Source organism: Scyliorhinus torazame, chromosome 3 (genome assembly GCF_047496885.1).
Source record: "Scyliorhinus torazame isolate Kashiwa2021f chromosome 3, sScyTor2.1, whole genome shotgun sequence".
In the NCBI taxonomy this organism is placed as follows: Eukaryota; Metazoa; Chordata; class Chondrichthyes; order Carcharhiniformes; family Scyliorhinidae; genus Scyliorhinus; species Scyliorhinus torazame.
In genome coordinates, this window is record NC_092709.1 from 489635 (window position 1) to 502735 (window position 13101).

Below are 13101 nucleotides of genomic sequence, written 5' to 3' on the forward strand. Positions count from 1 at the left end.
CCGCGACGGGCAAGGCCACGACGGGCTAGGCCGAGATGGAGGCTCTGTGACGGGCAAGGCCGCGATGGACGCTCCGCGACGGGCAAGGCCGCGATGGAGGCTCTGCGACGGGCAAGGCCGCGATGGACGCTCCGCGACGGGCAAGGCCGCGATGGAGGCTCTGTGACGGGCAAGGCCGTGACGGGCAAGGCCGAGATGGAGGCTCTGTGACGGGCAAGGCCGCGATGGACGCTCCGCGACGGGCAAGGCCGCGATGGAAGCTCCGCGACGGGCAAGGCCACGACGGGCTAGGCCGAGATGGAGGCTCTGTGACGGGCAAGGCCGTGACGGGCAAGGCCGCGATGGACGCTCCGCGACGGGCAAGGCCGCGACGGGCAAGGCCGCGACGGGCAAGGCCGCGATGGACGCTCCGCGACGGGCAAGGCCGTGATGGACGCTCCGCGACGGGCAAGGCCGCGATGGGCAAAGCCGCGATGGGCAAGGCCGCGATGGGCAAGGCCGCGATGGGCAAGGCCGCGATGGGCAAGGCCGCGATGGGCAAGGCCGCGATGGGCAAGGCCGCGATGGGCAAGGCCGCGATGGGCAAGGCTGCGATGGACGCTCCGCGATGGGCAAGGCCGCGATGGACGCTCCGCGATGGACGCTCCGCGATGGGCAAGGCCGCGATGGACGCTCCGCGACGGGCAAGGCCGCGATGGACGCTCCGCGATGGACGCTCCGCGACGGGCAAGGCCGCGATGGGCAAGGCCGCGATGGGCAAGGCCGCGATGGACGTTCCGCGATGGACGCTCCGCGATGTACGCTCCGCGACGGGCAAGGCCGCGACGGGCAAGGCCACGATGGGCAAGGCTGCGATGGATGCTCCGCGACGGGCAAGGCCACGATGGAAGCTCCGCGACGGGCAAGGCCACGATGGAAGCTCCGCGACGGGCAAGGCCGCGATGGGCAAGGCTGCGATGGACGCTCCGCGACGGGCAAGGCCGCGATGGACGCTCCGCGACGGGCAAGGCCGCGATGGACGCTCCGCGATGGACGCTCCGCGACGGGCAAGGCTGCGATGGACGCTCCGCGATGGACGCTCCGCGACGGACGCTCCGCGACGGGCAAGGCCGCGATGGACGCTCCGCGATGGACGCTCCGCGATGGACGCTCCGCGATGGACGCTCCGCGACGGGCAAGGCCGCGATGGACGCTCCGCGATGGACGCTCCGCGACGGGCAAGGCTGCGATGGACGCTCCGCGATGGACGCTCCGCGACGGGCAAGGCTGCGATGGACGCTCCGCGATGGACGCTCCGCGACGGGCAAGGCTGCGATGGACGCTCCGCGATGGACGCTCCGCGACGGGCAAGGCCGCGATGGGCAAGGCCGCGATGGGCAAGGCCGCGATGGACGCTCCGCGATGGACGCTCCGCGACGGGCAAGGCCGCGATGGGCAAGGCCGCGATGGAAGCTCCGCGATGGACGCTCTGCGACGGGCAAGGCCGCGATGGACGCTCCGCGACGGGCAAGGCCGCGATGGGCAAGGCCGCGATGGGCAAGGCCGCGATGGACAAGGCCGCGATGGGCAAGGCCGCGATGGGCAAGGCCGCGATGGGCAAGGCTGCGATGGAAGCTCCGCGATGGACGCTCTGCGACGGGCAAGGCCGCGATGGACGCTCCGCGACGGGCAAGGCCGCGATGGACGCTCCGCGACGGGCAAGGCTGCGATGGACACTCCGCGACGGGCAAGGCCGCGATGGGCAAGGCCGCGATGGGCAAGGCCGCGATGTACGCTCCGCGACGGGCAAGGCCGCGATGGGCAAGGCCGCGATGGACGCTCCGCGATGGACGCTCCGCGACGGGCAAGGCCGCGATGGGCAAGGCCGCGATGGGCAAGGCCGCGATGGAAGCTCCGCGATGGACGCTCCGCGATGTACGCTCCGCGACGGGCAAGGCCGCGATGGACGCTCCGCGATGGACGCTCCGCGATGTACGCTCCGCGACGGGCAAGGCCGCGATGGGCAAGGCCGCGATGGGCAAGGCTGCGATGGGCAAGGCCGCGATGGGCAAGGCCGCGATGGGCAAGGCTGCGATGGAAGCTCCGCGATGGACGCTCTGCGACGGGCAAGGCCGCGATGGACGCTCCGCGACGGGCAAGGCCGCGATGGACGCTCCGCGATGGGCAAGGCCGCGATGGACGCTCCGCGATGGGCAAGGCCGCGATGGGCAAGGCCGCGCTGGACGCTCCGCGATGGGCAAGGCCGCGATGGACGCTCCGCGATGGGCAAGGCCGCGATGGACGCTCCGCGATGGGCAAGGCCGCGATGGACGCTCCGCGATGGACGCTCCGCGATGGGCAAGGCCGCGATGGACGCTCCGCGATGGGCAAGGCCGCGATGGACGCTCCGCGATGGGCAAGGCCGCGATGGACGCTCCGCGATGGACGCTCCGCGATGGGCAAGGCCGCGATGGACGCTCCGCGATGGGCAAGGCCGCGATGGACGCTCCGCGATGGGCAAGGCCGCGATGGACGCTCCGCGATGGACGCTCCGCGATGGGCAAGGCCGCGATGGACGCTCCGCGATGGACGCTCCGCGATGGGCAAGGCCGCGATGGACGCTCCGCGACGGGCAAGGCCGCGAATGGCAAGGCCGCGACGGGCAAGGCCGCGATGGACGCTCCGCGACGGGCAAGGCCGCGAATGGCAAGGCCGCGACGGGCAAGGCCGCGAATGGCAAGGCCCGCGATGGACGCTCCGCGACGGGCAAGGCCGCGACGGGCAAGGCCGCGACGGGCAAGGCCGCGAATGGCAAGGCCGCGATGGACGCTCCGCGATGGCAAGGCCGCGATGGACGCTCCGCGATGGGCAAGGCCGCGATGGGCGCTCTGTGACGAGCCGCCCTCCCGCGGGTCGGGACCCCCAGTTTGTAAATGCCCCCGGGAAACAGCCGATGGTCTTCTGGGATTGTGGGGACTTTAATCCTTTTCTCTTAACCCCCCCCCCCCCACCCCCCCACCCCCCCCCCCACCCCCCCCACCCCCACCCCCCCACCCCCCCCCACCCCCCACCCACCCCCCCACCCCCCACCCCCCACCCCCCCCCCCCCACCCCCCCCCCCCACCCCCCCACCCCCACCCCCCACCCCCACCCCCCACCCCCCCCCCACCCCCCGCAGGTTTGCCAGGGACGGAGCGGAGAATCCCGCCGCCGCCGTCCTGAATTCGGAAACGATTAATTTTCAGGCCGGAAGCAGAACCTTTGTTGGGCACGGCAGGAAGCGGAACGATTGTGGGGAGCGACCGGAAGCGGAAGCTATGGGCAAGGCCGCGATGGGCAAGGCCGCGATGGGCAAGGCCGCGATGGGCAAGGCCGCGATGGGCAAGGCCGCGATGGACGCTCCGCGATGGACGCTCCGCGACGGGCAAGGCCGCGATGGGCAAGGCCGCGATGGACGCTCCGCGATGGACGCTCCGCGATGTACGCTCCGCGACGGGCAAGGCCGCGATGGGCAAGGCCGCGATGGGCAAGGCTGCGATGGGCAAGGCCGCGATGGGCAAGGCCGCGATGGGCAAGGCTGCGATGGAAGCTCCGCGATGGACGCTCTGCGACGGGCAAGGCCGCGATGGACGCTCCGCGACGGGCAAGGCCGCGATGGACGCTCCGCGACGGGCAAGGCCGCGATGGACGCTCCGCGATGGGCAAGGCCGCGATGGACGCTCCGCGATGGGCAAGGCCGCGATGGGCAAGGCCGCGCTGGACGCTCCGCGACGGGCAAGGCCGCGATGGACGCTCTGCGACGGGCAAGGCCGCGATGGACGCTCCGCGACGGGCAAGGCCGCGATGGACGCTCCGCGATGGGCAAGGCCGCGATGGACGCTCCGCGATGGGCAAGGCCGCGATGGACGCTCCGCGATGGGCAAGGCCGCGATGGACGCTCCGCGATGGGCAAGGCCGCGATGGACGCTCCGCGATGGACGCTCCGCGATGGGCAAGGCCGCGATGGACGCTCCGCGATGGACGCTCCGCGATGGGCAAGGCCGCGATGGACGCTCCGCGACGGGCAAGGCCGCGAATGGCAAGGCCGCGACGGGCAAGGCCGCGATGGACGCTCCGCGACGGGCAAGGCCGCGAATGGCAAGGCCGCGACGGGCAAGGCCGCGAATGGCAAGGCCCGCGATGGACGCTCCGCGACGGGCAAGGCCGCGACGGGCAAGGCCGCGACGGGCAAGGCCGCGATGGACGCTCCGCGATGGGCAAGGCCGCGATGGACGCTCCGCGATGGGCAAGGCCGCGATGGGCAAGGCCGCGAATGGCAAGGCCGCGATGGACGCTCCGCGATGGGCAAGGCCGCGATGGACGCTCCGCGATGGGCAAGGCCGCGATGGACGCTCCGCGATGGGCAAGGCCGCGATGGGCGCTCTGTGACGAGCCGCCCTCCCGCGGGTCGGGACCCCCAGTTTGTAAATGCCCCCGGGAAACAGCCGATGGTCTTCTGGGATTGTGGGGACTTTAATCCTTTTCTCTTAACCCCCCCCCCCCCCCCCCACCCCCCCCCCCACCCCCCCCCACCCACCCCCCCCCCCCCCCCACCCCCCCCCCCCCCCCCCCCACCCCCCCCACCCCCCCCCCCCCCCCCACCCCCCCACCCCCCCCACCCCCCCCCCCCCCCCCCCCCACCCCCCCCACCCCCCCACCCCCACCCCCCCCCCCCCCCCCCCCACCCCCCCCCCCCCCCCCACCCCCCCCCCCACCCCCCCCCCCCCACCCCCCCCCCCACCCCCCCACCCCCCCCCCCCACCCCCCCCCCCCACCCCCCCCCCCCCACCCCCCCCCCCCCCACCCCCCCCCCCACCCCCACCCCCACCCCCCACCCCCCACCCCCGCAGGTTTGCCAGGGACGGGAGCGGAGAATCCCGCCGCCGCCGTCCTGAATTCGGAAACGATTAATTTTCAGGCCGGAAGCAGAACCTTTGTTGGGCACGGCAGGAAGCGGAACCTTTGTTCGGCACGGCAGGAAGCGGAACGATTGTGGGGAGCGACCGGAAGCGGAAGCTACCGGAAGGGGTTGCAGAGGGACGGAGCGGCGGCGGTTGTGACGGTTGGAGTACGCGCGTGCGCAGTGCAGGCAGAGCCGGGCAGCCATGAGCGGGAAAGCGCCGCCCCCGGAGCGGGATTCGGCCCCAGGCCGCCGTCGTTCTCCTCACCGCAATGGGGTTTTCTCCTGGGTCCAGGGCCGCGCGATGGGCCGCGGCCTCGGGCCGCTGCGGGAGACTTACAGCCTGATGACCAGTCTGTACGGCTCCATGAACCCCGCGCACTCCGTCACCCTCAGCAGCCAGAGCCACGGAGCCGCCTTCAACCTGGAATACTCCCCGGACGGGTAAGCACCGGGCCCGGGGCCCCCAACCCGCCCCCACCGTCCCCCCGGGACCCCCAACCCGCCCCCCCCGGAACCCCCAACCCGCCCCCCCGGGACCCCCAACCCGCCCCCACCGCCCCCCCGGGGCCCCCAACCCGCCCCCACCGCGACCCCCAACCCGCCCCCCCGGGACCCCCCAACCCGCCCCCACCGCCCCCCCGGGGCCCCCAACCCGCCCCCCCGGAACCCCCAACCCGCCCCCACCGCGACCCCCAACCCGCCCCCCCGGGACCCCCAACCCGTCCCCCCGGGACCCCCAACCCGCCCCCCCGGGACCCCCAACCCGCCCCCCCGGGACCCCCAACCCGCCCCCCCGGGACCCCCAACCCGCCCCCCCGGGACCCCCAACCCGCCCCCCCGGGACCCCCAACCCGCCCCCCCGGGACCCCCAACCCGCCCCCCCGGGACCCCCAACCCGCCCCCCCGGGACCCCCAACCCGCCCCCCCGGGACCCCCAACCCGCCCCGGGACCCCCAACCCGCCCCCACCGCCCCCCCGGGACCCCCAACCCGCCCCCCCGGGACCCCCAACCCGCCCCCCCGGGACCCCCAACCCGCCCCCCCGGGACCCCCAACCCGCCCCGGGACCCCCAACCCGCCCCCACCGCCCCCCCGGGACCCCCAACCCGTCCCCCCGGGACCCCCAACCCGCCCCCACCAGGACCCCCAACCCGTCCCCCCGGGACCCCCAACCCGCCCCCCCCGGGACCCCCAACCCGCCCCCACCGTCCCCCCGGGACCCCCAACCCGTCCCCCCGGGACCCCCAACCCGCCCCCCCGGGACCCCCAACCCGCCGCCACCGTCCCCCCGGGACCCCCAACCCGCCCCCCCGGAACCCCCAACCCGCCCCCACCGTCCCCCCCCATCCCTGCACCCCCCCCCATCCCTGCACCCCCCCCCCCCCAGCCCTGCACCCCCCGCTCCTCAACCTGCAATACTCCTCGGGTAAACACCCCAGCCCACCCCGGGATCTCTTCTCCCCCCCCCCCCCAAACCCACCCTGGGACCCCCCCCCCAACCCACCCTGGGACCCCCCCCCCAACCCACCCTGGGACCCACCCCCCCCCAACCCACCCCGGGACCCCAACCCACCCCGGGAACCCCCCCCCTACCCCAACCCGCCCCGGGACACCCCCTCCCCCGGGTCACCCCCCCCCCCCCCCCCCAAACCACCCCGGGACCCCCCTAATGCACCCCGGGACCCCCTCCCCAACCCACCCCGGGAACCCCACCCCCAACCCATCCCTGGAAACCCCCCCCAACCAACCCCGGGAACCCATCCAGGGACCCCCCCCATCCCCCGCAACCTGGAGTAGACCCTGATGGGTAGGGGCGGCCCCAATGATGGGTAGTGATTGAACACATCTAATGTGAAAGGGCCCAGCTCTCTGGCAAATCTCTTCTAAACCCCGATGGAGAATCCGCCTGGGCCAGGAGCTTTACCCAATCCATTTGCTTAGGGCCCAGCAGGAATTTCAACTCCTCCCTCCTCTCCCTCTCCACTAATGGGAAGGATCACCCATCCAAAACTCCGGCATGGCTGAACTCCCCTCCCGGGGCTCCGACCTATAGAGATCCCGATAGAAAGTTTCAAAAGCTGTGTTGACCATCGGCAGGCCCAATCTCCCGGGAAGCTGCCTGTCGCCTCAGCTCATCAGCTAAAAAGTAACTAGTCTTCTCCCCGTGTTCATAATAAACTCGCCCATCGCAGCTGGCCCACCGCCTTCCCAATGATAGTAATTCAAACTGCCTGCAGCTTTTTCCTACTCACCAGCAACTCCGAGGTAGGGGCGAGCGAGGACTGATGATCCATCTCAAGGATGGAGACCAGCAGCCTCTGCCGCTCCACCATCCCAGTCCTTTTCAATTACGCTTTGTAGGAAATTACCCCCCCCGGATGACCACACCTTAAGGGCTTCCCAAAGCGTAGAAGGTGAGAGAGACTCACTCTTGTTAAATTTAATCTATTCCCCAATGGCGGAGGACATGCGTTCACAAAATCCTTTATCCGCCATCAACATTGTATCCGATCTTCATGGCCGATGCTGTTTCCACCATCAAATCCACAAAATGTGGGGCAAGCTCAGAAATGCAAATCCACAAAATGTGGGGCAAGCTCAGAAATGACAATCGGGGAATACTCCACCCTCTTCACCCAAGGGGGGAGAAGAGACCTACCCACCACAAAATAGTTAATATGGGAATAAACCTGGTGGACATGGGAAAAGAAAGAAAAATCTTTAATCCTCGGGTGGAAAAAAAATACCACAGATCGCCCCCTTCAGCGCCCCAATCTGCTCCATGAAAACCAACAACTCTTTCGCCACACCAGATGGAGTCGGACATTTCCACATGGATCGATGCAACCTCAGATCGAGAACACAATTTAAGTGCCGCCCCCCCCCCCCCCCCCCCAAGATTAGCTGATGCAATCCGGAATGGAGATTAGCAACTTGTTAATAAAACCCCTTTTTTAAAAAAAGTGCCGCATAGACATTAACCAGAACTACCAACCATTAGGATCTGCCAACATTTTCTTTAAATTTAGAGTACCAAATTCATTTTTTCCAATTAAGAGCAATTTAGCGTGGCCAATCCACCTAGCCTGTACATCTTTGGGTTGTGGGGGTGAGACCCACGAAAACATGGAGAGAATTTGCAAACTCCACACAGACAGTGACCCAGAGCCGGGATTGAACCTGGGACCTCGGCGCCGTGAGGCAGCAGTGCTAACGATCTGCCAATATCTTAGCAGCCGAAAATTTAACCCTTTTATTGATGAGAATTGCGCCCCCACCGGGAACAACAATTTCTTAGAATGTACCGGCACAAGGTCCACCCAGATGGCCGCCAAAACCAGCAAGACAAAAAGAAAAATAATGTAGTCGCCATCAACAAACAAACCCCATAACATGAAGCCCACCCAAATCCATCACCCCACCCAAGAACAAAGAAGTGCAAAGATGTGCAAGGAACCCCAACTACTCCCCATGCCCACCCCCAAAATCCATAAACCTCTGAGAAACCTCCATCAACTCTCACCCGGTCACCTATGTTTTTTAACAAAATCCACCTCCTGCGCATTGAAAAAATAGCCCTTTGCCTCAAAAGTCACAGAGCTGTGCTGGGTACACCTCCCCAAATCAAACTCCACTCTTTTACAGGGTGGCTTTAGCCTTGTTAAATGCCGCCTGTTTCCTTGCCAGCTCCGCACCACAGTCTTCACAAAGCCTGATGGCGTGGCCTTCCCATTTATAGTCATGATGTGGAGATGCCGGCGTTGGACTGGGGTGAGCACAGTACGAAGTCTTACAACACCAGGTTAAAGTCCAACAGGTTTGTTTCGATGTCACTAGCTTTCGGAGCGCTGCTCCTTCCTCAGGTGAATGAAGAGGTCTGTTCCAGAAACACATATATAGACAAATTCAAAGATGCCAAACAATGCTTGGAATGCGAGCATTAGCAGGTGATTAAATCTTTACAGATCCAGAGATGGGGTAACCCCAGGTTAAAGAGGTGTGAATTGTACCAAGCCAGGACAGTTGGTAGGATTTCGCAGGCCAGATGGTGGGGGATGAATGTAAAGCGACATGAATCCCAGGTCCCGGTTGAGGCCGCACTCATGTGTGCGGAACTTGGCTATAAGTTTCTGCTCGGCGATTCTGCGTTGTCGCGGGTCCTGAAGGCCGCCTTGGAGAACGCTTACCCGGAGATCAGAGGCTGAATGCCCTTGACTGCTGAAGTGTTCCCTGACTGGAAGGGAACATTCCTGCCTGGTGATTGTTGCGCGATGTCCGTTCATTCGTTGTCGCAGCGTCTGCATGGTCTTGCCAATGTACCACGCTTCGGGACATCCTTTCCTGCAGCGTATGAGGTAGACAACGTTGGCCGAGTCGCACGAGTATGTACCGCGTACCTGGTGGGTGGTGTTCTCACGTGTAATAGTGGTATCCATGTCGATGATCTGGCACGTCTTGCAGAGATTGCCATGACAGGGTTGTGTGGTGTCGTGGTCACTGTTCTGAAGACTGGGTAGTTTGCTGCAAACAATGGTTCGTTTGAGGTTGCGCGGTTGTTTGAAGGTAAGTAGTGGGGGTGTGGGGATGACCTTGGCAAGATGTTCATCGTCATCAATGACGTGTTGAAGGCTGTGAAGAAGATGACGTAGTTTCTCCGCTCCGGGGAAGTACTGGACGACGAAGGGTATTCTGTCGGTTGTGTCCCATGTTTGTCTTCTGAGGAGGTCGGTCCGGTTTTTCGCTGTGGCGCGTTGGAACTGTCGATCGATGAGTCGAGTGCCATATCCCGTTCGTACGAGGGCATCTTTCAACGTCTGTAGATGTCTGTTACGCTCCTCCTCGTCTGAGCAGATCCTGTGTATACGGAGCGCTTGTCCATAGGGGATGGCTTCTTTAATGTGTTTAGGGTGGAAGCTGGAGAAGTGGAGCATCATGAGGTTATCCGTAGATTTGCGGTAAAGCGAAGTGCTGAGGTGACCGTCCTTGATGGAGACGAGTGTGTCCAAGAATGCAACTGATTTTGGAGAGTAGTCCATGGTGAGTCTGATGGTTGGATGGAACTTATTAATGTCATCGTGTAGTCGTTTCAGTGATTCTTCGCCGTGGGTCCAAAGGAAAAAAATGTCATCGATGTATCTGGTGTATAACATCGGTTGAAGGTCCTGTGCGGTGAGTAGGTCCTGTTCAAACTTGTGCATGAAGATGTTGGCGTATTGGGGTGCGAATTTGGTCCCCATGGCTGTTCCGTGCGTCTGGATGAAGAACTTGTTGTCGAAGGTGAAGACGTTGTGATCCGGAATGAAGCGGATGAGTTGCAGAATTGCGTCTGAAGATTGGCAGTTGTCGGTGTTGAGTACTGAGGCTGTTGCAGCAATGCCGTCGTCATGGGGGATGCTGGTGTAGAGTGCCGAGACGTCCATTGTGACGAGGAATATTCCTGGTTCAACTGGTCCATGGATGCTGAGTTTCTGTAGGAAGTCCGTCGTGTCGCGACAGAAGCTGGGTGTACCTTGTACGATGGGTTTCAAGATGCCCTCGATGTAGCCAGAGAGGTTCTCACACAGTTCGCTTTACATTCATCCCCCACCATCTGGCCTGCGAAATCCTACCAACTGTCCTGGCTTGGTACAATTCACACCTCTTTAACCTGGGGTTACCCCATCTCTGGATCTGTAAAGATTTAATCACCTGCTAATGCTCGCATTCCAAGCATTGTTTGGCATCTTTGAATTTGTCTATATATGTGTTTCTGGAACAGACCTCTTCATTCACCTGAGGAAGGAGCAGCGCTCCGAAAGCTAGTGACATCGAAACAAACCTGTTGGACTTTAACCTGGTGTTGTAAGACTTCGTACTGCATTTATAGTCACTAAGATCCTTAGCCCACCTCCAGACCTCTTCCTTTTCCTGGAAGCTGTGGAACTTCACGGTAGCAGCCCCTGGTGGTTCATTGTCACGGGGCTTCTGTCGGAGTGTCCGGTGGGCTTGATCCAGCTTGGAAAAGGACGTGAATCCGCCACCCCTGCCCTCTTTGAAAAGTATTCAATGGGAATTGGGCCTTCGATTCCCTCCGGAACCCCATGATTCGAATATTCTGCCCCCTGCAACGATACTCCAAATCATCCACTTTGACCTTCAGTCACACCGGTCATCTGAAGCTTCCAGAGAGGCAATCTGGTCACTGTGCCTTGAGAGAGCCAACACTCCCTTTATCACAGCGCCAAGCGCTTTTACTGCCTCGTTGATCTCCAACACCAACCGAATGGGAGCCAGGGCATCTTCCATCGACTTATGGAGGCCCTTGGCCACAACCTACTGCTTCTTAGATTCCACTATCAAGATGCCAGCAAGCATCTCGGACCTTAGTGGAATGGCCAGGGTCCCAGGAACAGCCTCCGCCATTTGCTCCACTGAAGAGCCCCAAGAAGCCACCGACTCTGTAGACGAACCTCTGCTTTCAGGTTTCTTTGCCTGGCCTTTCTGGGCATTTCCCTTATGTGGGCACCTTATACTATCTCTCATGGGATTTTAAGCAAAAATACCCCCAGCAATTGGGCAAAAAGGGCTATAAATAGGCCAGCAGGAGTCCCCTTGTGTTCGTCTTCCCCACACACACACACTACCACTGGAACTCGTCCAAGTGACTTTAAAGATGACATACCACAGCCTGAAAAGAAAAACTTACTCGGTTTGCCTCTAAGTCTCTGATTTATTTCCTTTGTAGATCTGTGTTGACGGTGGCATGTGAACAGACTGAAGTTCTCTTGTTTGATCCAGTATCTTCAAAACACATCAGAACTCTGTCTGAAGCTCATGAAGATTGTGTGAATAACATCAGGTCAGTTTCACAGGAAAGTAAAATTGACACCAACTCACCTAAATATTTATTTGAACAGATGGCTGAAAGCTTAACCAAAGCGGTAGGTTTTGTGTTTAAAGGAGGTGCGAGATGTAGAGAAATGAAAATGTTTAAGGAGGGAACTGCAGAGCTGAAGTTACAGCCTATAGAAAACCCCTAACAGGGTGACCTCTCCTTTCCTGTTTCTAACCTCCGCCCATATTACCCCAGTAGACGGGTCCTCATCAAACGTCCTTTCTGCCACCGTAATACTGTCCTTGACTAACAATGCCACCCCTCCCCCTCTTTTACCATCTTCCCTGCGCTTACTGAAATATCTAAACCCCGGCACCTGCAACAACCATTCCTGTCCCTGCTCTATCCATGTCTCCGAAATGGCCACAACATCGAAGTCCCAGGTATCAACCCATGCTGCCAGTTCCCCTACCTTATTTCGTATAGATCATAGAATCATAGATCATAGAAGTTTACAGCATGGAAACAGGCCCTTCGGCCCAACCAGTCCATGCCGCCCAGTTTTTTACCATTAAGCTAGTCCCAGTTGCCCGCACTTGGCCCATAACCCTCTATACCCATCTTACCCATGAAACCATCTAAATGCTTTTTGAAAGACACAATTGTACCCGCTTCTACTACTACCTCTGGCAGCCCATTCCAGACACTCACTACCCTCTGAGTGAAGAAATTGCCCCTCTGGGCCCTTCTGAATCTCTCCCCTCTCACCTTAAACCTATGCCCTCTAGTTTTAGACTCCCCTACCTTTGGGAAAAGATGTTGACTATCTACCTTATCTATGCCCCTCATTATTTTATAGACCTCTATAAGATCACCCCTAAGCCTCCTACGCTCCAGGGAAAAAAGTCCCAGTCTATCCAGCCTCTCCTTATAACTCAAACCATCAAGTCCCGGCAACATCCTAGTAAATCTTTTCTGCACTCTTTCTAGTTTAATAATATCCTTTCTATAATAGGGTGACCAGAACTGCACACAGTATTCCAAGTGTGGCCGTACCAATGTCTTGTACAACTTCAACAAGACGTCCCAACTCCTATATTCAATGTTCTGACCAATGAAACCAAGCATGCCGAATGCCTTCTTCACCACCCTGTCCACCTGCGACTCCACCTTCAAGGAGCTATGAACCTGTACTCCTAGATCTCTTTGTTCTATAACTCTCCCCAACGCCATACCATTAACTGAGTAGGTCCTGGCCTGATTCGATCTGCCAAAATGCATCACCTCACATTTATCTAAATTAAACTCCATCTGCCATTCGTCAGCCCACTGGCCTAATTGATCAAGATCCCATTGCAATCCTAGAT

At 62.0% G+C, this 13101-nt stretch overlaps 1 protein-coding gene across 3 annotated transcripts in view; it reads left to right on the forward strand.

Annotated features, from left to right (window-relative positions):
* The first annotated feature begins 5079 nt into the window (after window positions 1-5079).
* Window positions 5080-13101, forward strand: part of wdr32 (WD repeat domain 32) — a 118744-nt gene continuing 110722 nt past the window's right edge. The window contains exons 1-2 of one of the 3 annotated variants that reach the window (XR_011940072.1): window positions 5080-5362; window positions 11645-11758. Coding sequence is in view for 2 of the 3 variants with exons in the window: in XM_072495176.1 (XP_072351277.1) it covers window positions 5124-5362; window positions 11645-11758 (353 nt within the window). In the remaining variant the exon portion in view is untranslated. The remainder of the gene's footprint in view (window positions 5363-11644; window positions 11759-13101) is intronic. The other 2 variants (XM_072495176.1, XM_072495175.1) reach the window with 2 other exon arrangements.